This window comes from Lepisosteus oculatus, chromosome 12 (genome assembly GCF_040954835.1).
Source record: "Lepisosteus oculatus isolate fLepOcu1 chromosome 12, fLepOcu1.hap2, whole genome shotgun sequence".
Taxonomy (NCBI): domain Eukaryota; kingdom Metazoa; phylum Chordata; class Actinopteri; order Semionotiformes; family Lepisosteidae; genus Lepisosteus; species Lepisosteus oculatus.
The window spans coordinates 35866350-35894127 of NC_090707.1; the positions used below are offsets into that span (position 1 = coordinate 35866350).

At 42.4% G+C, this 27778-nt stretch overlaps 1 protein-coding gene across 3 annotated transcripts in view; it reads right to left on the minus strand.

The window, feature by feature from the left end:
- LOC102685878 (neuropilin-2) overlaps positions 1-24164 on the minus strand; it is an 82466-nt gene extending 58302 nt beyond the window's left edge. The window contains exons 1-3 of one of the 3 annotated variants that reach the window (XM_015359589.2): positions 23034-24007; positions 14298-14475; positions 2217-2398 (exon numbers count right to left, since the gene is read on the minus strand). In XM_015359589.2, coding sequence (XP_015215075.2) covers positions 2217-2398; positions 14298-14475; positions 23034-23106 — 433 coding nt within the window. In that variant the 5' untranslated portion in view covers positions 23107-24007. Of the gene's footprint in view, positions 1-2216; positions 2399-14297; positions 14476-23033 lie in introns of all 3 variants that reach the window. The other 2 variants (XM_069196931.1, XM_015359590.2) reach the window with 2 other exon arrangements.
- Positions 24165-27778: the final 3614 nt, after the last annotated feature.

Sequence of the window (27778 nt, forward strand, 5' to 3'; positions counted from 1 at the left end):
TGCCCTTCCAAACTCTCCGCCGAAAGAACCCTCTAAAGAATCTGCTAACCCAAATAAGAAATGCTTTCACCCCAAACCCAGCAGTATAACCCAAATAAGAAACCTACACCAAGGAACTAAAGGCACACAGGTGCAAACCTGCTGTGGAAATTGCGCTTTTGAGGGGCCAATTTCTATTACGACCCAAAGTCAGACAACCACTTTAGGAGGGGCCATTAAAGCATTGTGTTGGCTTGATCTCTTTTTATTGGTGTAGGTGCCAAACTGGTTCAAAGTGCCAGTTAAGCATGTGACAGCGGTACATTTCCTCATAAATGAATAACTTACAAACTAGCGGCTACAGGTTGAGCGCCACACGGCCTCAAGGCAGTTTCAAAGCGAGCCGGTGGGAGAGTGAGACCGGCGGACACGTCTGGACAAACCTAGCAGGATGTCTTCCTGAGGTAACCGTGGCAACCTGAGTGAACTATTTAAGGCCTGTTGGGGTTAAACGTTTTAGCTGTGAGACTAAACCTCAGAGATCAGTAGTGACAACAGGACAAAAGAGTCAAGTTTCCTTTCACTCCCCAGTCCAGAGGTGACACGACTGAGTCTCTGTCCTTCCTTTATATCAAACCCCAAAGAGCTCGCAGAATTAAGCATGTCCAGGAGGAGGGGGGTCTGTAAAAGAGGTCAGAGGACGAAACCTTTTAATTAACCTCTTCCTCTGGACCACAGTGTAGGCAAGAGCAGAACACTGCTTTGTGGCCTGCACACTTTGGGAATCAAGAAAAGACATGTACCTTTTGTCGTGACAGCCCTTCGAATCAGTGACAGGAGACAGAGTCCCACAATTCGTTCAGCAGACAAAATGAGAGCTTTGACAGCTGAAGACAATAATTCATATATGCAGGCCAAATAACTATTTCCAAGGAAATCCAGGCAAGACAGCTTGGTTTTTTTTTACTAACAGAGCATAATTTCCTGTCATACAGGAAAAGAAGGATTTGATTCAGTTTTTATTCCAGCTAATGGCAAAGCAAAGCCGGCACACCTCTCTGCTGTGTATTTATTTAACATCCTATCAATGAGAAAAATCACTGGCCCTCCCACAACAGCAAGCAGGGATGAAATGTATACAGGCGGCCTCCACAGTATTATAAATAAACAGATTTCACTGGGTTTTTGGCAGCTTTGGGCTCCCTTTACTCGTAAACAGCGGTTTTGAAAATATTTGGCAAGAGGCTAACATGTTAAAACAAACAACAGGAGAGGGAGGAGAGAGGGGGGCTGTTATTCGTTAAGTATTAACAAACCAGTTTGACACACACAAATACGAGCTCCCTGCCATCACCACAGCAGAAACAAGAACCTCTTAATGCCATGGCAACCGCATTCATATCTCCACAAGCATCTTCACAAAAACAAAAACCCTTCTGTTTCAGAGAAGGGGAAAGTTTAGTTTTCAGCATTTTTCTGATGCAAACTAAAAAGTAATTGACAACGTGAATACGTTTTCACAGAACACAGGAGAGCCCTGGCAGTTCTGACATCATTTACAGTAATTCGCAGGACTCCGTCTAGTGGTGATTTGTTCCAAGAGACGGGTCTGTTGTCTGTGGAGGCTTCCTGGGTACCCAGTTGTAAAAGGTTTAGCATGGATTTTGTAACTGAATCTGCATGTCTTTTTTTAAGTGGAAAACACGATATAATATCATTTCTATCCACAGTCTTTCTGAGTACCTACTGAAAGAAAAAGATTTGAACTCAATTCACAAGGTGAGAAAGGTCCAATAAGAGGTTTGAAATTTGATTTTGAGGCACAGAATTTTAACATTTTCCTTCATACCAATCACAAACTCAAAAACTGACACAATCTCAAATATATTTCTGGTTATGAATTCCTTCAAGAGCACGGACCACTTGTTACTACTGTAAGAAGGTCATGGTCAATGTTATGCTGACAGTGTCTGACACCGGACACATCTACCGTACAACTTGACAAATCACAAAATGCCCAAATAACAAAGAACCAACTGGAAAGGCTAATCACCCATTTGCATCAAAAAAGTGGATTACTTCAGTTGTAAACGGAAGAAACAAAACCATTTGCCTGTTAAATCACAAACTGCTGATCGTTAATTGGCGATCTTTGTAAGCAGTCCTCAGAAGAAAGCTTGCGAGGAATATATCGTCAAAGATGGCCGCCCTGTCCGCGACTGAACGACGGCACTCACCGGTTTTCAAGATCTCGTAGCGCAGCGAAAATCCTGCCCCCTGGTGCGCGTAGTCGGACACGAATTTGATCATGAGCACAGGCCCTGAGGAGATGATGGCGGGCGGAGCGATGTTGCTGCAGTGCTTCCCCAGCAAATCCGCCGAATCCGAATTCCCGTCGCGGATCTCGATAAAATCGTACCTGAGGAGAGGGCGGGAAAAAGAACATTTGAGAGACCATTTGATTTCCACTGACCATTTCATTTCAATCATTCAGCTCTATGATCCAGTCAGCCAGCCCAGTATGGGGAGATGGGGTGGAAACTGTAAGAAAGTGCCGTTTTAAACTATTTTGATTAGTTCTGTTACAGAAGTCACAAAGGCTAGCAGGATATCTACCAGGTGAGGCCACGCAGTGAGATTGGAGTCAGGTTTAATTTATTGGTTCTTCACACAGAAAGGAGATAGTAATAGGGTTGAGTTTATATCATGCATTTCTAATTAGGAGAAAAGGAAGGCCAGCAAACCTCGGTAATTGTGTAATTTTCTGTGTTTTAAGTCCATACATCTTCTTTTGATTGGTTTTTCCTCTTCCTGTGTTCGCCTCAGCCCTGAACAGCAATTTAACAGCCCCAAACTTCTAAGCCTCTATCCATTTAACACATTAGTATTTTAAAAAAAAGTTATTTATTTCCGTGTGTTCCTAGTTGGAATATAGTACTACCTGGGTAAAAAAATATAGTACTACTTGGGTGAAAGTTTGTTTTCTCCAAATAGTACATATTTTCTGTCTCTATAAACAGTGAAATATGTTGTACTTTTATGTCCTGTGCATTACTCAGCACTATTTCCTTGCATTGCGTATATTTGATCTTTGAAACCTCCAGAGTTACATTCACAAAGCAGAACGTAAATATCCCTCTAAATTCACTAAAATTACAGGTATCCCAGCTCTGTTCTTTAAGTCTTTAATCTCCACCCAGGGGAGTTCACAAAAGCCTCTTCAGCCACCATCAGTTGTTTTAGCCATTCTGTTGAGTAATCATTATTTGACAGGCTTGCATTACTATGCTATTGTAGCAGTTCCTTGTGTGTGTTTTAGATCATTCCTTGGCTGCACAAAGAACCTTTAAGTTCTACAAAAGACACCCATCCACCCATTCATTGTCAGAAAGCCTTCTTCCTGGGATGGGTCCTGAGAAGCCCAGAGTCTATCCAGGAAGCTAAGGGCACAAGGAGAGTCCTTTGCAGGGAGCGCACACTCACAGACACAGGGAGAATTTAAGGACACCTATTAATCTAACCAAGATGTCTTTGGAAGGCAAGTGGTCTCCAGAGTTTCTGGACAAACACCGGTCTCCCTAAGAAGGTTCCCCAGTCCAGACTGAAACCTGGGACCCAAGAGCAATGACCGTGACAGCCAAACACAATACCTAAAGAATGAAACGAGGACACCGTTCCACCACTGCACATGCAGACTTCAAACATGCCAAACTCCTTTGGGCAAAACCCTGGAACTCCAAAACATTGAAAGGGACCTTTGAAGTTGTGTTATGCTGTCAGTCCCATGACTTTATACTCTACACTTATACATTTATAAAATCATATCCTTTGCTGTATTACCTCAAGACATTTGTGAAAGATGTGTTTGCTCTCAGTAATAAATAGAACACCCCTCTATATAAAATGGCACTTCTTGGTCTGTTGTTCAAGTTTTATCTGATTGCATAAAGAATTAAAAAGAGCAGAGAACCCCACACGTGGTCCTGGAATGTTGGTACAATCTGTTGGTGTTCAGTGTAGTTGAATATAGCCAAGTTAACACCTTCTCCCAAGTCCCAGAAAAGCCCCAGACACAACGGACCTCCAAGACTAAAGACTGGGGACCCCAGGTTGAGAGAAAGCATCCCCACCCTACTGAAAACAGACATTTCTGTTCATGTTCAGTTTTGTCCCAGTGCAAAATTTGACAGTGGTCTTAAAATACTGGAAGAAATTCTCACTGATTAAATGGAATGGATTTGCTGGGCAAAGACATGAATTAATAGGTATTTATTGTCCCCAGCAGGATTCAACAGGTGTCTTTAAAAAGCTACCCTGGAGCAGAACTGATCTACAACTTTGCTAAAAAAAAAGGGTGGCTCGATTTTATTACACAACTGAACACATGTAGACCAAAAATGTCAGCTCAAGGAATGTGATACTTAGCAAGGCAACACCAAGTAATTGAGAGGGTTTCAAAAGCAGATGGCTTTTTAAACCTCACAAAGCTTGTATATTGCTATGAAGTCTTGCACTGTACAGCATGGAGCCAGAGGAATGCTTTGTTTTATAGCCAGAAATGCTGCATGCTGCAAGGGCAGATTATAAAATCCTCCAGTTCCTATACATTTCGGCACTCACAATTAGTTATTACTCCAGTAGCAATAATGACATTCTAACTAGGAGTAGTGCAAGCAGAAGCTATTTGGTATCCATGCACACTATGTGCATTTGCCAAAAATCTAGGCAAACAAAGGCAGTTCCTGGAAACTTCTGTATGTGAGGTGTAATTGAGTTGTAATTGATTTTACTGTTACCAAGGATTAGTGTTCGGAATAAGTGTCTTTTATGTGGGATTGCCAATCTCATTGTCTCACTCAACACAGCATGCCCGAGGATGAGCACTACAGAGACTAGGGACAAGAAATGGCAAACCGGTTCCCTGAATGTCTTCTGAGAGAGACTATAATAGTCTGTTTACAAGTACGACGGCGACACAGGACATGGGAGAAAGTTCACCAATCTTTGAACACCAGGAGCTAAAAAATCATTTTAAACGTATCATTCCTGACACCTCAAAATATTTCCTTGACAAGAGTTTGGACTATGATGTGGAGAAAAGAAGTGGTAGCTTTTTTGTTTTTACAAAAAAACTCACCCGTGTAGTCATGTTGTCATCTCATTCTCCCGGTCACAGGGTAAACAGAAACCACACAGTCCCGTGGGCTGTAAAAACACTTCCGCGTCTCCGTGTCTCCCTGACATTACCAGGGACCAGTAGACGCCCGGGTGTTAATTGCCTTTCTCAGGTTTTGTGTTGTTTTTTTGGCAGATTTTTCACACCTGAACATTCCCCTCAAGCAGCAGGGAGCCTGAACCTCAGGGAGCTCTGAGAACGGGCCTTTGTTTACAGTCTGCACCTTCAGCCACCCGTGCTGGGGTGAGACTACACGAAGACACCGACAGCCCCGTCTGATAACACCTCCCCCCCTCGCTCCCCACGACCGAAAAACTTTGAATACCATGCAAGTACAAAAATATGTGCTGCGTCAAAGATCTTTTTCTCTTGGCAGGTCACTCTAAAAATGGCTTCTGATCCATGAATAAGAAATGACATTATAAAAAAAAACACCAGGCCAAAAAACCACAATCACCTAAGGGAACCTAATATGCTATAAGTGCCTTTAAAATATTAAGTAGATGTTTGAAGGAATTCCCATAGAGACTTACACTGCTGCCGTTTTCAATTCTGGCTGAAAACAAGTACTAACCTCAGTCTCTTTCAACCTGTCATTTAGAGCTCATCTTAAAAAAACCAACAGGAAAGATATATGATGGAGTCCATCCTAACAGGTATCGCCAGGGGTTATCTCTGTAATACTAATGATTGCAAGAAGCGCAAACGCTTGCTATAGACTGTACTTTCGCTAGCACTCAGGTCCACAGATGTTCTTTTCTTCACAATAAGAGACTTTGTGATCAGGAAGATGCCATTGCAAAGAAAAGGCATGCTGGAGTAGGTCTTTATCAGGAAGAAGACTACGGTAGCATTTCTGCACTGGTATCTGCTTTGAACTTCCCAGCAGCCGAGATAATAACAGAATGAGCAGAGTAGTGTCTAATGAGAGCAGATATGACAGTCAGTCCCCAATGCAGTACTTCACACAGTGGAGACAGTGGCAGCCTGCTTCATTAATGTGTGAGGTAATGGCAGTCTTCAGACAGGGGGAAAGGGCAGTGCTGACACAGACAGCGCAGGCATAACATCACTGCTCCCAATGTGAACTCGGTGAACTTCATATTGATTCTTCATTAAAACAGGAAAATTGATTGATTTAATTCCTCCCATTTTTGGTTCGTCCCAACCAGTTACTACCGGAGAATTACATCACTTGTGCACCAAAGACAGACACAGCCCCTGCCACCCCCTCCTCCACCACCATTCCAGGCATGCTCCCTCCAAATCAACTGCAGATCAATTCTTGTAATAGACTGACATGCAAGTTGGGAGGTGGATTTGAATCTCAAGTGGAGACGATACTTTTTTGTCTGTTGGGTCTTAATTGTCCTCCTGTCTTTCATATTTTGGGAGACAGTTTCACAGTTGCTGTTCCTTTGTTTTGTGTCTGTTACAGATTCATTTTCTGTTTGTTTGTTTTTTGTAATGCAAAAAAACTCAAGCTGTAAACGCATAATAGAGTCAGGACAGCCAGTGTAGTTGGCATGTGTGCTGGTCCACAACCAAAACGGGTGTGGTTTGTGATGAAACCCATTTTCCCTCAAAGCTCTGTACCACTTCATCACCAACATGTGGTTCACAGAAGGCAGTGGAATGCGGAAAAACAGCCATGGGAAAGAGAACAGTTTTGTTCCCACCCCAGAGGATCCTGATTAAGGTAAGGTCATACAGTAGGCTGTTATCAAACAAGCTGAGAAGTCTCCGTGCATTCTTGAAATAAGATAAAGGTGTCAACAAGAAATGCAGCAAAGACAAATGCACAAGATATTCTTTTAGAAAGCACACTGGACTTTGTCAGCTCACAACGGTGCATTAGAGTTCGGTCTGTGGGACAACTCACAACACCTCAGACTCTGCCTTAATCGAGACCACCTTCCTCATCCTCGCCCCACGCTCCTTGTGAGATGTCCAAACAGTAACAGAGAGCACAGAACCGTGGCAAAATAATTCCGTAGCCTTGACTGCACCAGAAACGTTGCAATTTTGTGCAAATTGTGCAACTTCCGGAGGGCTTATCTATCCCGAAATTAAGATCAAGTCGTGCTGGAAGACTTTATCCCTTTCGTGAGGAGACCCCATTTCCATATCTACCTTCTCCTGACGCGATGCGAGCGAGAAAACTGTTTCTGGGCAGCTCGCTCTTCCTATAATAGTCCACTGAGAATAATAAACCCAGACAGAACTAATCTCAGCACAGGCAAGAAAAAAAAAACTTGTCTGCACATTTCCATCGGCTGTTAGCCATCTCATCCTCATTGCTATGCAGCGCCCAGCGTGCAATATCGATGTAACTGGAGTACCATAATTGCATATTACATTACGGATATATCATCTTTTCTAATAGAAACTTCGGGACAGTAGGCATTTTGCATTTCATTTGACATCTCCTAAAATGGAAAACTGAAATACTACAGAGATATCGTGAGATGTGGCTGCGGAAACTCCCCTTTTTTTCCCTCTCCTGTTGGGAGTACAGTTTCCAACACCGTGCTTGCATGAAGTTTTAATTTCCGCCTGCACAGTGACTTTGATTTTCTTCCCTTCCAGTGGCTACAATGTACGGAACAGGTCCAGAATACGGAAGAGAGAGGGGACTGGCCGATCAGTGAGACAGCCCACGAGCTCTGCCTTTTTGTGGATCTGGTGCAATGAAACACCAGCAGCAAGAAATCTGACAAAGCACATCCTTAAATCATCGGAGATTACTGCATCAGAGATGACTCACTTCAAATAAATATTAAACAAAGCGCTGTACCAGTGGAGAAAAGGGAAAATCTCTGAGCTGTATTATCAAGTGAATACTCCTGCCTACCACAAAATAAAGAGTCAATCTATTGGCAGGCTATTATTGTCCCCTGACTGAACCTTTGATCCTGTTTTACAGTAAAACAAATCATATTGATGAACGTAATTATGGCATTCAGACACTTTGAGCTGTGAGACACACTGGATTTGTAATCAATGCTTCCATAAAAACACAGAGATAAGTGCAGCATAATACTGTTTGCCTCATGTCAAAACAGCAGAGAGGAATATCTCCTCCATCTAATGAAATGAACAATTAGATCATCTTAAAGGATTGTTTTATAAAGGGTACCAAACAGATGTACAAAAGGTATTAACCTCCAGCGAAGTCCCTTTACGTATATGTTCTTATGTTTTGTTAAACACCAATTTTTAGACAATGTGACCATTCCAAGGGACTGGCCAGATACGGACCTATAAGCAAATGGATTATGAAGGGTTGCAAACCATGTGGTGGAAATGAAAATTCCCATTCTATAGCAGTTTGATCCATTTCGTTTTTTTAACAGGGACTACACTGAACTGTTGAAGCAAAAATGCAAACATCTGCAAAACCACTAGAACAACACTACGTCTGTCGGTGCAAGTTAATTCAAGAGAAGGCAGAACGAATGAAATATTCAGAACCTGATGTAAGAGCCTTGCAATTCCTTACAGATACTGAAAGGACACACACTGCTCAGTTATGGGATTCTTTCATTTTCCCTAAATGAAGACTGCTAATAGTTTAAAAGGAGAAGCTCCCAGGTGCAGCGCAGGATTGCATAACTGCGATATGAAGAACAGAAGACTGTACATGGCCAAAGAGACAGAGAGCTTGTAAATGCCCTTGTGTGCTTCTAAATCAAACTTAACCAGCAATTCTTGCAAATCTTAACTGCATGGACTTGATATCCAGTGGACTGTTGAAGTCACGTGCAATGACTTTGACTGAATTCAAATAAATGAAGACTGGGATCATGTCATTTAGCCAGGACTTTTTCCTCACACTACTCTTATTATTTGTGCACTGAAGAAAGGAGAAAAAAAACTCCTCTCTGCATCTCCATCTTCAGTCAAGCTTTGTCTCACAAAGGAAGTTTCTATCAGGGGTCTCTTGTAGCCTCATCCATGTTTTTGGCTCACAAAGACACTTTTGTTCCTTGCAGTCTTGGTCCACATTTTTTTTTCTCTTTATGCAGTTGACCAAGAAAGCCTCAGAAAAACCATTACCAGGACTAGAAAACAACATCTTTACATGTTTTATTCCACTTCATTCCTCATTCAAGATCTCACATTCAATAGCTCAATAGTCTTGGGACCCTGTATTGGATAAGGTGATTGGAAATCAGAAGGATGAATGGAACTATTGAATTGTTCAATAGTTCAGTTAAACCCCAATTAGTGTGGTGTAGAGGCAAATTGAAAATGTATTTGGCATAAATCCGACTGGATGAAAGGAACAACCTTTCAGGTGACAGTACATGGATGAAGGCGAGACATTTATATGCAGGAGAGCGAAAGTGGGCGAGATTAGGGTTCGACCTCCTCTAGGTGTCTTATTTAAAATGTAACTTTGCATGCACTCACAGTTTAGTATTGCTCTCATCAGCCTCTCTTGCTATGATTACAGGTTCTTTAATGGGAGAGGTCTAGTCCTTGCTGCTTTCTACCTTCGATATCTTACCATGAATGGATTATTAACAACTTATAAATGATGTGATCCAACATTTCACACGTTCTAGAGAAGTGTTCTGAAACCCAAGGACATTCCAAATGAGCTCTGAATGATTGATTTGGGTCAATAAGTTGCTAAGCCTACTGTTGCTAAGAGGACTAGAGGCGCTGACTCAAGTTTAAACCCAACTATTAAACTTGCAAGACTGTGTCGTCCCCAGGCCAGGGCTGCACACCCCTCTTTCAGAGAGAAATGTCTAAATGTTTTATGCTCATGACCTAAGCATGTTTGAATGGTGAAACACCAGATGGGAATCCACCATGAGGCATAGCATCACTCTAATGTTAGAATGAAATAATTAACTACTTCTACCTCCTCTGAATAGTTTTACTGTGTAGTTATATAATAAAATCAGAGTACAGGGAAGTTAAGCCACGAGAAATAGTGGTAATGCAAAGGAAAATGCATGGAATAAGCACTGTAAAACCATCCCATAGACTTACCATAATATACCATAATAAACATTGATAACAATCCACACAGGGCCTCATGTATCAATGCAAGCACTACAGACAAAAAGGCATTCTGCTCACTGAGGATGCTCACTGAGATCAATTCATACAAGGGTCTGCAGTAACTGGGACTGAAACAACGAATTCCAGGTTTGAAATGATCAGTATTTCAGAGTATATTTCCCTTAATTGAAATATAGCTCTTAACCCATGCAACTAGTGTCCAAATTATTAGGGAGAAATTTCAGCACTCCTCTGGGACTCAAGCGATGGCTCAGTCGCCTCATCTAAATTCCGAGCCCGTTCTACCGTTTGTCTACCAATGGGTGCAATTTCATTTGTTGTGTGTTTCTTCTTTAAGCCTCCCACACTTCACCCCTTACACATGTATAAACTCCGAAATGCCTTATTTCTTACAGATGCTTAGGGTGGCACGGCAGGAAATAGCAGAGAGTGTTTTCACCTGCTGTGGATGTAACTGATTCAGCTGACCAAGACAACCTGGAATTTGACAAACTTTTGAGAGAACTGAGACTGGACAATCACACGAACCAATAAAAGTGTGCATTTATGGCTTTGTTTACTAATGGATGTTCGATATACAGCTCTTTTTCCCTAGGCGCTTCTGCTAAAGGGCTAATGCCCTTAAACCCCAAAGTTTTGTTTTCTTGGTTTGCTCTTGCAGGTCACGCATATGTATATATTCTAGATTGAACTGTGCACATTATGTTCGATTTAGTGGGTCTTGGATTTTACTTTGTGATACGGGACATTTTTTATATATTTACAGGGGGACTTCACAAATCAGCAGCAAGCCTCTTATCCTGCGTAGTGTCATGGCAAGTCACAGCAGGATGCAAAACAGACCTGAGCATTTTCCTTGAAATGAGACACAGGTCTGCCAAAGGGCTGCTGAGGATTGGACAACATTCAGTAATGTCAATCATAGAAAGCTTGTCGTTGGAAAACCGCAGGAAACCCCAAACACCCAGGCAAAAGCAATATGAAAGCAGGGAAACATGCAAACTTCACACAGATAGATGTCCAAAACTGAACTGGAACTGAATCCAGCATCTACAAAGCAGCAGCACAAACAATCACACCAAGGGACTTTCACAGTGAATAAATCTAAAAGGAGCTTTTTTTTCCATTTTCAGCTTTCTCAAGTACTGGAAGAGGCATTACAACCACAGCAAGAAATGTCTGCAGCCAGAAGCATCTCAAGATGCACTGTAACAACCCATTTTAATAATATATAAGTATTAAATACGATAATAAGGATAAGGCAGGCAACATGATAAATATGAGGTTCTTTATTTGCCCTGTGGGGAAGCTGGCAATATCTGTTCTCGAGGAAGTGAAAATGAATTATTGTTAGTAACCGGCCTGCTCTTTGTCCATTGTGAAACTATAAGCTCAAGAACTACAATCCAAGCCTTTAGCTTTCTGGTTGGTGCCCCAGCAAAATCTCTCGGCAGATGGCGGAGACAGGTCTTCGTCAGCGTGCTAGCGCTGGCTTTGATGCGCCCAGATAACATAGTCGGGTGGTCCTTGAAGCTGTGAACCCAATCGTACAAGCTTTCCACCCTGCACAAATGGCACTTGACAGGAAATCAGTGGTCTGAGCTTTCCGAGGGTTGAGCTGTTTTCTGAGCTGACAACAATCTTCAGGTTATCTGCTTTGTGACAAGACGTATCCCTCAACTCTTTGACACGGCTCCCTCAGTAAGGCAGGCATGCAGAGCATCAGCACTATCTTTTGCTGTAACAGCAGCCCTGGGTACAGCCAATCAATCCTGATTGAACCGGCTTCAATTCCTTTGGCACAGCTTCTGACTTGGAATATGGAAGAGCATATTAAGCATGTGGGATTCGGGATGTCCCACTAAGGCAAAAATCTGACGTGCGTGCCTGTATCCCTAAAGGAATGGCGCTGCTGATTTAGGGTGCAACGACCTGCTGGATGTGTCACAAGATCGTTTAACCACAAAGGAGCTCTGTGATTCCCGGCCTGCTTGTGTTTTCATTTTCTTCCCCCCAGGCCTTAATACAGTTTGTCCTTTTCTTTTCATTCCTGTCTTCCACCTGGGTCTCCATACAAAGAGCCTCTATCTGCTCCTAAGCCACTCTCTCTCTCTCCTTTTTGTTCAACCACTCTTTCCTTGTCCCAACACCTCAACCATAAAGCCTTAACAGCTCGAGGTTTTCCACTCCAGTAGCTCTGCCTTCAACCAAAGAGGTGGGGAAACACAAGCAACAACACAAAAAAGGAGTTTAGCGTTTGCCAGAAAACCAATTACCCTGGATGGCACTCTATTACTGTTTATGACATATTGCTGAACCTGACCGTATTAGAGATGGAAAACTCCTCAGCTGAGGCTGTCAGTGATAACAGTCTGGAATAGGGAGGGATCTTCTGGGCGAATCTAAGCAGGTTTCAGTGGCCTCGTTGTCACCGCAGATTCAGGTTCTTTGAGAGGAAAATTACAGATTTTGGTAAAGAACCGTTTTGGGTCATTTGCTGCCCTTTCTCCTTCACCCTAGCTAATGGAGTGTAGTTAACTACCTCCTTGTGAAAGTTCACAGCGCTTCAGAGTTCATTAACCAGCACAGAGGGGGGACAATCTGCCTTTTGGTTTACTCACTTTCTGGAATGCAGCTCGAGTGATGAGAGAGAGCTAGCATTAAAATGTACGTCCCAATTATTTCCAGAGGAATGTTAACCAAAAAAGCCAACTGAAAAAGGCAGGCGACCTGTTCTGGCCGTTTCGATGTTGTCAGTTACGACGGTCGCGAAGAAAGCTGCGCTTTAATTTTTAATTCGGGGTCTGCTGCAGCTACACATGTGCAGAAATCTATCACTCCCTGGGAGTTACAAACACGGGGAAGTTATGTTAAATACTGCATGAGGTCAAAAATGAAGAACCGGGACGCGCCTGCAGGAATATGAGGGGTTTCGCGTGGCAGATACTTGAGTTTAGGGTATGTCACAGTACATAAAGAGTAACAACGCCAGCCATAGTCATTAAGAATTTTAAATTACAAGGAAATGGGAGACTTCATGTGAGGCCTACCCTACAGAACCTTTTCTGCGTAAGTTTAACGGACTAATTTTCAGTATAAATCTGTACTTAATGTGTACAACTAAGACCCTTCCCTCTGTCACTTTCCATGGTTGGCTCTGGCTCACTTATCACTTGGGTACTTGGAAGTCCCAAGTTTTCTATTTTTAAGGTCCCTGTTCATACTTCATGACAAATGTTTTGGGTTTTGGGTTTGAGTGCTTTTTTGTAAATTCCATGGTAGTAGCCTACAGCACGACTACACTGAGTTGACTTCTTGATAGAACATGTCTATGTGCTCTCTACATGGCCAAATCTGAAACTGAAAGGTCTATCTAAAGACAACGGGAACATTTAAAACTAAAAATACGCATGGAAGTGTATCAGGATGCTGAACGGGTTGATCCTTGTCCAGGTCACGTTTATACCACCCGGTGCATTTCTTAGAGTGACCACCAGAGGGTAGTCATAACACTTTGAAGAAACACAGCCAAAGCAGAACTAATCTTAATATTCATTCAACGCTTTTAACAGTATTATTAGTATCATCAGCCCTTAAGGTATAATTTTAGAGAGTGTTTAATTCCTAGTCAAAACTGTCACTTTAAGTACCAAAACCTCTAGAGAAAGGAGACTTACAGGAGACTAACTGGAATATGGAAAGTTTTCATAACTCCAGCAAGCTTACTGTATGTCTGTTTTTTGTCGCCTTTAAATCTGGCAAAAAAACAAATTGACCTGGAAAGTATAAGGAAATGAGAATGCGAAAGCAGGACTCCTATAGGTCCCCTTTTCAGAGTTTTGATTGTGGCTTATCTTAGACATCCCAGGCGCAACAGTTTAATTGGAAAAAATGGCCATTTTCATGCCCAGTTTTCCCGGTGTTTCGATTTCTATCACCCATGTCCTATTAATTTCACATGGAAATGGCAACTGTGGCTTTAACTTTCCCTATCCAACGGCTGCTTAACTCCCCCAGGCAGTGAGCTAGTGGACGTTTAACCTCCTCCCGTGCCGAGCTAAAACACAAAACTCAAAGGAGGCGTTCTAGAAAGGCGTCTCACCTGCAGTCGAGCCGCTCGAGTTCAAAGTGGGGGTTGAAGTTCAGCACAATCCTCTGTGAGGGCTCAGGAGCTGTTATGATCCATTTGCAATGCTGGTGAGGCGGGTATTCGTGGGGGTAACCGGGGGAGGTGATGTAACCAGCCTGACTGGCATCGAGTTCTTCTCCACAGGTTTGCTCTGAGGAGGGGGAAAAGAAATAAAACTGGGAATGAAAACAGAAGCGAGCTTTGACACATTCCATGTGGGCTGTCACAAAGTCGGAGGCATTCTTCGATTTCTGATGACTTAACGAACACGTAAAGAGATAGCCCCTTGCATAATGTCAGCAAATTTCCCACCCTCCAGCACACACACACAAGATAATGGATTTCAATCGTTTTTTCACTCCCTAAGAGCACTGAGTGCAAGGATCTGCAGTTCCACAAAGGTTTACCCATTTTCTGAGAAACGCTTCCATTACAAAATCTCCCAGATCCAAATCTCTCTCCCTCTTGGTAAGCTCTGTCGTTATACTGGTCAGCTGAAAGAAACGGGCTCAGAGGTCAGTTTTGCCAAGTATTTTAAGTTCAGAGGCCATCTCAATTCTGTACTGCGATAATATCTGCCACAATGCAGCACTTCTGCTGAAGTGTGAAGGTTTTGTTCAGCGGCTGATTCTCATCTTAATCGAGCTTGTGCGCGCATTCTCCTTGTGTTTCATCCGAGAAGAAAAAGCCTTTTCATTCTAAGCACTTGATATCTTTTTTTATTCTCGGTGAAAGGCAGACCCAGGGACAGAAGGATACATTCACAGAAGAATGTATGCACAGGAATATCAATGCCTGAGCACTGCAGTTATACATTCAACGGTTTAACCTCTTGAGGACTTGCGAACAGTATAAAAAATTCAAAGGGCCACCTTAACAACTTAAAGGGCGTTGATTTGAGCAGCTGACTTCTGAAATTAATCTAAAATGAATTATACGTTTTGCTGTCCTGAAATGAAATATCACTTGTTGCTTCCCACCAGCAACAGGAAAAAGTAACACACGCATGCTTAGATGTTTTGTTTAGTTTAATCGCTTTTAGAGCTTTTTCATAGTGGCCTAACCAGGACCGTTTGGAACAGGTTCTGAAGAAAAAGAGGCTGTAATTGACAAGACTGGGATTGTGGCACTCTTCCCCAGATGACTGGTAACAATTACACTCTGCCTTTGCCGGCATCCATTCCTTTTATAGACTATAATGCACCCTGTGGGTCAAATCCATTCAAAACCATTTCATCTCCTAAATACCAGAAACATTATAAGACACATTCCGCAAGAGAAACACAACTCGTTAAAAACACAGAATACCATGACTTCGGACCTGACATTGTAGGCCTCTCCTTTCATGCGTGTGTCATCTATTAATATGAAAAAATATCTGATAAAATGTAATAGACCCGCAAGTGATGACATTTAGAATCCTATTATGTCTTTTTTTTTTTTAAGGAGAGCTGTAGACTTGGGTTATATTACATTTTGTTTGTTTTTGCCTAAAACTCTAATCGATATATGTTACCTTTCAGTCCCCTTATCAGATAACCAGTTAAGTCCCAATGGCATGCTGCAGCAAAAATGATCATTTCCCCGCTACGGTTTCTCTTAAAAGGCCAGTTACTTAGGTCAAGCAGTTTCTGAAAGCTGCGTGCTCAGCACTTTGGAGTTCTTGGACTTCACTGACACTGCAGGAGGAACAAAGAAAACGGGGAATCTAATTATCGCCATTTTCGACTGCCACACAAGGCAAAGATGGTTGCTCATGGAAAAAGAGTGTGTAAGGGGATTAATTTCCACCCAAGAGGAAAGGATGTTAAAACTCATCAAGCTGTAGTCGGTGTGTGTTATTGTGTCTCCCCGGCTAAAATACACTCTGCACCTCCCTGGCTGTGGAATGCTGCTGTCTTGTCTATTTTTTTATGTAGTGTTTATGTGTTTTCCATCAATAGATGGGGCAATAGTGAGAAATTGTTTCTGTCGCTTCAAAGTTTGCTTGCTCTACCTTTCCAGCTTGGAAAAAAAACAGAGCTCACACACGGTAGCAACGTACCACTGTACGAAAGTCTGTATTAAACTGTGTTTAACATGGACTTGTGACTGGAACTACTGTTATCAAGAACCCCCTTATTGTTTTTAGAGAAATACATGTACAGGCCGCATTTCATTCAACTAAGCCTGGACTGCTGTGTGTGCAAACTCATATCTGATGTAGGAATTACCTCTCCGCTGTGTTTTACTATAGCAATCAGATATAAGGACTGAGGGCATGATAAATCTTTCTATAATTTCTTCTCCCACCTTCATTTGAAAAATAAGAAGGGGTCATTGCCTCAGGTAAGAGTAAATCATTGCTGTGTAAACTGCTTGAAAGCTAACAAGGCAAAGTTCCTGGTTGCTGTTGCTGTTGCTGTTTTATAAATGGGTTAAGAACACAAGAAACGTTTAGGTTGGTGAACATAAGAGCTTCGCTTTAGAAGAGCACAGGAACATAAGAAAACGTGTTCTGGTTGGCATGACCAGACACTTTCAAATGGTTTTCGAAAGGAAAATAAGTTAAGGAAAGAGAGTCCCACTCTCCAACATAAATAATTTTGAAGAGTGAGAGTTCCCTTTAAGAGGCGCACTGAAACCGAGACAGTCATTTACCTCCCTTCACCCATGAGACAAACGGGAAAAAAACATTTGTGGTACAATGTTTTCTAAGGCAAACGTCACGCATATTTACAGGGGCAATTTAGTAAATCACCTTACCTCTTCGACAAAGACATGGCAGTGTAAAAGAGCACACTGGAAGCAGAACATTCCGATTCGGTGTTTAAATTCTTAACATGACTGCCATCCTTCCAAAAGGCATATGGCAAGCGTTTAAAAAAAAAAAAAACAATTACAGAAACAAAAGTTTGAACACTGTAGCAGGCAGCTCTAAAAGTCAGCCTCAGCAAAAGCAAGGCAAAAAAAGCCTGTTTTATCAGCCTGAATGGATGAATGGAACACGACGTCTGCAATTTGGTGACAAATTGAAATTGTGAGGCTGCTGATGGTTGTCACTCAGAATGTCGAGCCTAACAGGAAAATGTGCTCTCTGCCACTACCCTTATTCGTTCTTCTACTATTTGCCTCACAGTTAATTCACCTGAAGGTTTTCTTTTTTCATTTTACTATGTGTTTTCACATTCTGTTTGGAACCAAGCTCTGCATCCAATAAATAACTGTAAATGCTTCTAAGCGGCAAAGGGGAAAATAATAATGTGACTGCATTATTTATAGGATTTTTTTTTCTTGCTTGTTTTGAATTTCATAGCGATAGCATGGTTTCAGCACTTTTCTGTGCCTCGGAAGATTAAATAGGCACTTGTTTGTTGCCCTGAATGCAAATACGTGACCTTGTTTTTGCACATTTAAAGATATAGCTCCTCTGTGTGGGTGGATCTCTACATACAGTAAGCAGACTGTTTGTCATGGATGCTAACCAAGACCAATAACGTTTCATCTACTGTATCTCAATTCTTAGAAAGCAGAGCAGTCTTCAAACAGGCAAAATATGTGTGCAGATGTCTGTCTTTAAACGTATGATGCTCTAAGAGCCCATAGTGCTGTTGCATATCATTGCAGGTCTTACACATACTGTATATCAAAGCGGTAATAAAAACACTCAGCCTTCAATTATACACTCCTATGGGAATTGTGTTTAAAATTAAAGCTTTAATAATAATGTTCCTGATTACAAGATCACTAAGTCTGTTCCTCCCAAAGAGGTTTATGAATAGTTATATAAATCCAGAAGATTTATATAAATTCAGCATTTTGGTGCTGAAGTTTATATTGTTCTACATATGTATGTTGTTTATATATGTACGTAACGGTCTTCGGTCCTATTGAACTTTGTACTGTATATGTTGCATGCATGTCTCACCTGTGTTCTTACTGTACCGATAGCAAATTCCACCAACTATTGTTGTGTGGCAATACAGAATAATCTAAAGAATAACCTAATATTGTCAAACAGGAGACACTAAACATTCGGGGAATAACAAGATTCTTTCTGTGACAAAAAGGTACACTAATGCAAAAGTACTATTTACTTTTGTGGCATTAGGAAGGACCATGAAACATCACAGTTTATCTCCCTGATTAAATCTTTAATTTTCTCCAAAAGCTGAAGCTCTTTACAGGCTTTTGTTTTGGTGATACAGAGGCAAAATGGCACACGTATGGTACTGTACATGTGTAAACGACAAGGTACTTTTAAACTCCTCCGGGTGTGAGCGTTATATGCAGGTTTTGTCAAGGGCTGGAAGTGAGAGAAATATTTTTGGCTGTGGCTGTGGTTTCACTATTCTCAGGCGCTCTGTTACCGTCCAGTTCTCACAGGATGAGGAGGTTGAACAGCAATTGTGACTTCTACGACACACACCGGTCAACCCCACCAGCATGTGTGCAGGAGAAGAGGAGGTACCCCTTCATTCATCGGCAGTCATTCAACGAGACCCCACGATGCAGAGCACCAAAATCAGCCCCTGTTTTTAGACTGTTTTGCACTGCTTCACCTGTTCTCTGATTTCAGCGCCAAGTGTCAAGGTAAACAATCCTTCACCACAACACAGTCCGCAGTCCATCGGCTTTATTTGTCTATAAATGATGGGTAGAACTGCTCATGTGACTCTCCAGCAAGTTACCAGACTGAAAAAAAAAGATCTTGAAGGAAACTTCTTCCATTCATCACTGTGGCTGACTTATGCTCTTCAACTCAAGCTGCCATTAATCTATACATTTCTGGGATGCTTTGGCCCTCGTGTTAAGGCTGAAGCTTCACTTTGATCCAAAATGTCTGACACATTGTTTTTGCAAAGGAAGGTAGAACATGAAGTACTTGGCAGGATGAGATTCAGCCTTGAGAGCGGCCAAAGACGCACATCTGAATCTCATCACTGAGGTGTATTTTAGTGGGACTTGACTCCTTCCACGGCAAGCGATCGACGTCATGCATTCCTCCAACCATACAGTTTAGGAGGAGGGCCGTTGGGCCCAGGTGATTTCGATTAAAACAGAAAGCGAGGAGACGAACGCAAAGGAAAGAAGACAGGGAGGAACAAATAAAACTATGAGGTGGCTGATTAGAATATGAGCAAACACCCTGGGAAAGTGGAAAATAAACGGGTTACACAAGGCTCAGGAAGGGGATTAAGTTTTAAAGACGTACTGTATTAGCCATCCTAACCGTCGCTGTGCAGACACGGCGGAAACTGTACAAGACAACAAAAACTAGAACGAAACGAAACAGGGAAATGGGGAGAAATTGCACAGCGCACGATGAAGAAAAGCGCAAATTTAAACAGAGACCACGCGAATGTACCATCTACAAGGGAGTTTGGAAAAAAAAGGGCTAGGGACCCTGTTAAACCCGGTTTTGCTGAGATAAAAATGTCCGTAGATAAAAAGGCTATCGGGGGGAATAAAGCCTTGTAGGGTATTCCGTTTATAACCAGCAACCGAGCCTTGAAACATGGAGCAGGTGGTTGGTGTCACACCAAAGCCCACGGACTGGAAGTTAGTGGGCGGCTCAGAGCTGTGAACTGGGCACTAGCCAACTCCACTGCAGATCAATACTATTAAACGTTCAAAAAAAAAAAAGAGAGAGGAGAAAGCACGCCGTGTAGAAATCACGTTGTAACACAGCCTCTACCACGAGTTAAGGATCTCTGTAATTCTACCTGCCCGTGAACTGGAGTAGTTAATGGGATAGAGCTGGCCCCGGACGCGTATGTGAATCTCATTTCACCCTATTTCGAATGAAATGACTGAAGAATCAAATGCGCTGCCCGTCCTATCCCTGCAAAAAGACGCCTGACGGACTAAAGAACCCCCCCAAGTTCAATTTGGTTATTCCCTACAAAATACGTGTAAGTAGATCTCTAGCGTTTCCCCCAATGAAAGGTTTATAAAAATGAACCTCACTGGACTTAACATTCCGAACTTCTTACATTACCGCGAACATAGCCTAACGCAACTAAATGTTGCCGACTATACTGCCCTTAGCCCGAGTTTACATTTTTCAAAAAGTACCGCCACTTGGTAACTACTAACAGCGAATTATTCCGATTTATTGCAAAAAAAACCACTTAGACGGTTAAATCGATAATTAACCCATTTTCATCCGAAACTTATCGACCTTAGCTGTTCTCAAATGGTAATAACAACGTATAAACAGACAGGTACATCTCAACTTTTCCTCCAAATTTGTTTTCCCCTCATTTACCGAGTTTACAAATGACAGGATCTGTAGTTTTTATGTTACCGAGGTGGACCGCGAGTTGCGAACTCTTCATTGAAACGCATTTTCCCTTTAAGGATCTGATATTGGGGAACTGGATATTACTGGCTGTACCTTGATAACAGCAAAATGTGTACACTTTTAAACGACTTAAGTCTGCTCAGGTTAAAAGCATGCATTTTTGTTTGAAGACATTTCAGTTTTTCGGTAGGAGAAGTTGAAGTCGATTAATAGCTGTTAAAAATTACACATTTGATGTGGGGACGCAGGACTACAGTAGAAAGACTAGCTGTTGCTAGCGATGTGAAGTATTGCTCTGGCGAGGATTTTTAAAGCAGATTGTCTGCTTTAAAGGGGTCCAACCCATTGCCAGGAACTGAAGGCGCATTTCTATGAGGAGAAATCTAGAGTAACGTTAATACATTTAAAAGTGTGGCATTTGGGTATTCGGTAAGATATTTTAGGGAAATTCTACAAGTATTTTTTAAAGGTTGGAAATTCTCTTCGCGCCCTTTCTTTTAATAGCATGTAATCGTTTCATCTTTTTAATTTTTTTTTCTCCCCTGGAAACCAAATGCACACTTCAGCAAAAACACAGGAAATGCCTCAATTGAGCAATAGAGAGCCCTGAGGTCTACTGAAAACATGAACGAAAGAGCTTATGGACACGTATTTGCAAACCTAGGTTATATCAAACGAAGGGAATATTCAATACTCGGCGGTTCAGTCCTCTGTCGGTCACCCCCAGCCCAACGGGCTCCGGACCACGCTTTCGCCGCGGATAACGGTGACGTCCCTTTGCCTGTACACTAGGCTACACACCCGATTCAACAGCTAGAGACTCTCGCTCAGTCCCTTAACTAAGTGGCGCTGCTCTGTTGCTGGTCAGGCTAACGAGGTCTTAGTGTTTCAGTAGTCTCTGAAGCCTGTCTTTTCATTTTCTGACCCATTAATGACGCCAGCTACTGCAACTACACATACTAGTACAGTCACTACTACTACAATAATAATGTGTTAGAATCAGGGCGTTACATCGCACGTGTATTAGAAGTAGATATAGGGTATTGCGAGCTGTCGTCTTGCTTTAAACGTGTAACCTGCAAGTACCATCACTTACGGGGTGGCTAGTAGTTGTAATTCTTCCAAAACGACTCCCAGCCAGCACACATGACCAGGCTGTCGAGCGAACTCAAAAAACCCCACCAGCATAATTAAAATGTATTGTACGTTAAACGCCTGTGTATTTTTTTTCCGGGGTTTTTTTATTTTTTTATTTCTTGAAACAAAAGATCACCGAAAAGGCTTATTTATTGAAATATTTAACTGGGGACGCTAATATCTCATTTCTGAGGATCTGCGTGTTGAGATTTTTTCCCCATCTCTGTACGAAGCATGATTTAGCTACCCTGACAGCAAGCCTGCTTGCTTAGATGGAGGGCCACGATTTCGCATTTTGACTGCTTTAGTGTGAATCGAAGAATGAAAAATGTCTTCTAGATTAACAGATGCGGTAGAGACCTCTTCAGCATCTATTCACTCCCCCCCCACTCTATCGTTTTGTTTTCGTAAGGTAAATGAGGTGTCCTGCAAATGTATAGCTAGTCGAAGTTTATATAGATAAACAGAACGTGGCGCTATGTAATAATTGCGGGGTTGCTACTTAAAATGTAAGACAAATAGCAATCTCTAGTACTGACGTTTGTCTTGAATTGGATTTGCAGTCCGCACAAGACACCGTGTATTATAATGGGCGAGAAAAACAATCGCTTTGTTATTCTTAAAATAAATCTCTTAATCATCTTAAAAGTGTCCCTGACTTTTTCCCCCCCGCAATAGATAAGGCTTTGAAAACAACTTTCCCAAAGGCACTCGTCAGAAATCTGATTGTCTGCGACAAATGTTTACATTGTTAAAAAAGAAAACCAGACCCTTGTCTTTGAAGTATGGAAATTGTTTTCACTGACCAATTAAAGAAACGTCTCCGGTCCGTCTTACACAGCCCTTCACGAACAATCACGCAGTCAAACTGCATGTTGCATTTTTCAGGATTGAGGCTACTTGGTACTGTTAGCGTGGTTTTATTCGAGATCTGTAACTTTCCCGTTGAAGAATGAAACAGCAACATCAAAACACATGGTACTGCTTGCCAGAAAACAATGCCTATCTGAAAATATTTACCAGATTTGTGTCTGTTTAAAAGCTTGATTTGTAACAGATGTTGCGATTACAGCGAAAGGAGGTCATTTCTGGCTTTAGAGAAAACAAAGCGTTCACAGTTGTAAATACAACGCTAACGGGCTGCATTACACTGTATACGGCACATATTTCTAGTAACAAAATGAGTTTTGGAAGTCCTGCGTGAAACATTTCAGCAACGCCTCAGAGGTATTCACGAATTTACTGGAAAGCGGGCTGGAAAAAGGCGAAACGGCTGAAAAACTTACTTTCTTCTCCGTGCACAGTTGAGGTTAAAACACAAACGAGTAAAAATCCAAGCCGATATGCGAATATATCCATCTTGAGGGTATTCTGAGGGGGGGACGTGCTGTCAAAGTCTTCGCTTGATGTTTTGAGGAAATGTTTATTTTCCTTTTATGAGCCGCACACTTATCCCAACTTGGTTTGCGGCTTTTAGCTTGAGAAATGCGACTACTTTCCTGCCTTTCCTTCCACCTTTTGCGTTGTCCGTCTCTTACACGGCAGTTTCCTTGGTTTAAGTGACTAATTCATAAACGCTGAATTAGTCATATTACAGACTTATGCGTGAAACAAGCGTTAAGTCCCACAGTTGACAACTTTCTATCTTTGCCGTTTTCGAAACTAGGGGGGGGATTTATGCCAGTCTTTCAGGTTAGCTCCACAGTTTATCAAACTCCAATGAATTGAAGTGTCCAACCAGTTTGTGTATCGCGCCCCGTATATTATTTCCAGTCATGTAATGAAGAAGATAGTTCTCCCTCTTTCTCCCCAAAAATATACCATCTGTTGTGACTTAAGATAAGCCGACGGAGCAATGCTGCATCTCTGCTAAAAAAAAAAGGGCAGGATGATCTTCCTTACGGTGAATCGGGAATCAGACTCGCCTCCGTTCTCTTGGTTCAGATGACTCGCTTTGAGGCAAGAGCTGCGGTCTGTCTGCTGTAGCAGCGTCTTGCACCACCAGTGCTTCTGAGCCGACTCTCTGCGGCAGCATGTGGATGTAATAGCATTAAGTCAGAGCAGCTATCGGATTACACTCCGCGCCTTGGACCGCCTCCCTCAGTCTCTGATTAAAGAGAAGGACTGGCGCTTTCTTTCTTTAAAGTTAAAAAACGGAGCGCACAGCCTTGCATGCACCAGACCGGTGCGACGCCGATACCAGTGATACCAATCCACGGGCAGTGAAGAGGAGTTCCAGATAACCAAAAAAAGCCCGTCTACTGGATAGATAACGTGACTCCTAAAAATCTCGTCAGTGATGATAATGATGATGACAATTACATTAACTATGATTAGGAGAACAATAAAGTTGCGTAATAGACGCACACCGGCCGACAATTTGATTACTTTTGCCGCTAGCATCAAATATAGGGTGACCGACAGCTTGGTAAATCCCCTAGTTAGACAGAAACGTGTTTGGGTCTAGTGCAGTACAGAAAGTAGACAGTGTCACAAGTACAAGAAGAGATCTCTGTTTCCAAAGGCGGAGCCCCGCGGACAACGATCGTGTGAAAGGAGCAGTAGACAAGTAGCACCTTTTCCACTGAACGTATTGATCCCGAGTTATTAGTCCCATTTTCGAAAACAGAATACTTATTTTAGTTCTCTGAAACTTTTAATTTCAACCCCCCCAGCTATCGCTTTAACAGTGCAGATAGAGTAAAGTCACGTGTAATCAAAAAAAAAAAGGCGAGGCGCGAATAAACCTACACCTGAGAAGAGGCAAGTGATTCAACTTGAAAAAATCACAAAAACTAGAGACTCATGAGAAAAAACGACATTTGCTGTCGTAGCAAACCCACCAAAACAAAATCGCTGTGTACGTTTTAATGTAGCACATTTCTTTACTTTCAACTTGTATTAAAAATGTGCGTAATGAGATAAAGTAAAGATAAACGGACTACTGGCTTGAAAATGGTATTTTGCCAACAGCTGGTTAAGTCTCTTCATAAGTCCCAGTGCTGTTTTTTTGTGTTATTAAAAAATCCTTTTTTGTTATTACTGCACTTGTGATCGGATTATTAAATGAATCTGGTGCTCATTGAAGTCGCCAAGACTTGTCAAACGATTGTTCAAATTCACAATTTTCACATAAAAGGGAAAAATATGTCTCCAATGATATGTTTTTCGGTGACAACTAAGCAAACAATGCTCCTTAGACTGAATCCTATACAGTAGTGACAAAGGGACTTTCTTTAGAATATTTCCTACATGAGGATTAACGAAAGAATCTCATGACCACATTCTGGAAATTTGTATTATTCACTATCCAGAATGACGATGAACGCGTGTTTCGTTTAGACCCTTTCAGTTTCAAAACTGATGGCAGGGTAGATTTAAGAGCAGTCTGCACTTCCCTCTGTAACTAATTTAAAAACGCCCATTTGGATATCTACAATGTTGTTACAACAAGGTTTAAAAGTTTCCTAGGCTATCATCCTAAAAGAGGGAGAAATTACATTTGCAATCACACCGGGCACAGGCTTAAATCATTTCCTCAAGTGAACAGTGAATCCCAAAGCAGCTACAGACTATGGATCACATTTTTTGTCATTTAAAAAAGAACCACAAGGATTAGACAATGAGAAACACTAGTATAATAGACCTGTGGAGGTGATACAGTTGGTAGTTATTGGCAGCAATATCTGCAGGCAGGCAAATTGCAAGAAAGACTGCATGCTATTTTGTATGGGCAAGTCACAGAGCCTGCTGACATTTATTTTGTACATACTATAACCATTATTTGAAAGTCTGATCTCAGCTTTCTGTCGAACTACTGGAGACCAACAGGGAAAAATAACTGCAGACCCATTATTTTTCCTTGTTTAATAAACATGTTGATTTGCCAAGAAATTGCTAGCACTGTTGCTGCACCTAAATCGTCTACATGTGCCTCAAATACGCTGGCAGGGTACGCCCTAGATGGAACACCGGTCCATCACAGGGTGGACAGACACAAACATGCACACCGAGGGTTCATTTTCTCCGCAGCCAATTAACCTACCAGTATGTCTCTGGGCCGTGGAAGGAATCCCGAGCACCTGAAGGAAACCCATGTGAACACAGGGGGAACATGCAAACTCCCCACAGACAGGTAACACCCCAGATCTGGAATTGAACCCGGGACCTCAGCACTCCTAGGCACCAATGCTAACCACTGCACCACCACGACTTCTCTTTGCTCTCAAACCTATTTTCTTAGTATGGCCTGCAAAAGATGTCAGAGTTGACCCTGCCTATTTTATTTTCGTCCCAAACCTCCAGTCCTCAAATCTATTCCCCAACATGTGCAGCGGAGTGGACGTACCGCTGCCAGAAAAGCGGTAAAAAAGACAGCTGTAATGAGGTACAGCACTTAGAAATAAGAACGGCTTTTTTCATTTTGGAGCTGAAATGATAGAAGAGCTCTGGCTTTGGGCTGGTGGTTTGAGCAGACTGTTCAGTTTTGGCGCACAAATGCCAGATGGGTGCATTGCAGCAGAGAAGATGATGGCTTGAGCCAGCAGTCAGTTCCCCTCATGCTCTGTGCAGCACGGAGGCTTGGCACAGCACTAAAAAGGCAGGGTGGGAGAGTTTGTTTTGACTTGTAATTTTAACCGGGGCAGCTCCCTTTTTTTTTTTTTTTTACAGCCGAAGGGGCTGCCATTCTCCAAAACACACATGAAGACTGCAGGGAAGAAAGCGTTCGCAAAATGGAGGGGAAGGCATCGGGGCTTGATCACTCCCCGTTCTGCACTCTTACCACACAGCACACATCAAAGTCTGGCGCTTTACATCCAAGAAAAAGCACTGCCCTAATATTATCTCCTCAAAAAGGCACACCAAACCCACTGAGACAAGCAGAACAGTAGCCTAAAATCAGGTTCACTAAATACACAGGCTATATATTGTAAAAATGCACATCAAAAGAGGGTTATTTTGGTGGTATGCTGGCAAGTACTGGTGCTTCAGAGCATCAGGGCCCTGGGTTCACTTCCTCTACTGTGTGTATGTCTATATGGAGGATGTATGTTCTACCTGTGTTGGCATGGGTGTTTCTGTCAGGACATGGTGATCAGTTTAGCATGGGTGTTCTGTATTTCCCTTTCCGTTTCTGCGACGGACTGGGAAGAGTTGCATGTTCTCAATCCGCGCCCTGCCCTCCCCACCTCTTCCAGGTTGCTGCTGGAAGAGGTGTTAGTGGGGCCAGCAGGGGGCGCTCACCCTGCGGTCCATGTGGGTCCTAATGCCCCAGTATAGTGACGGGGACACTATACTGTAAACAGGCGCCGTCCTTCGGGTGAGACGTAAAACCGAGGTCCTGACTCTCTGTGGTCATTAAAAATCCCAGGGTGTTTCTCGAATAGAGTAGGGGTGTAACCCCGGTGTCCTGGCCAAATTTCCCCCCTGGCCTTTACCCCATCATGGCCTCCTAATAATCCCCCTCTGTGAATTGGCTACATTACTCTGCTCTCATCCCCACTGATAGCTGATGCGTGGTGAGCATTCTGGCGCACTATGGCTGCCGTCACATCATCCAGGTGGATGCTGCACATTGGTGGTGGTGGAGGGGAGTCCCCATTACCTGTAAAGCGCTTTGAGTGGAGTGTCCAGAAAAAGCGCTATATAAGTGTAAGCAATTATTATTATTATTATTATTACATCGTCTGTGGCCCTCACCAAAATGAGTTGCCTAGCGATGACCGGGGGCCACAAAGGCACCGCCCGCCCCTCAACCACAATAAAGAACGTTGTTTAACATGTGCTCATGAAACGGAGTGATCCTACAGCCGGCAGGGAACTGACCGAGTAATACAAGCCTGCTACTGACAATATTGCAATGTGAATATACAACTGCAGCGCACTCTCAGCTGTGCACACAAGACTGAACAACTTTATGGAAGAAATTACAAGGGCAAGTCGCTGTTGAGCCATATTCATATAGTTGACCAAAGTAGCAAAGTAATATAAAAACAATATGTTTTGTTGAGCTGTTAGGAGAAATATACAA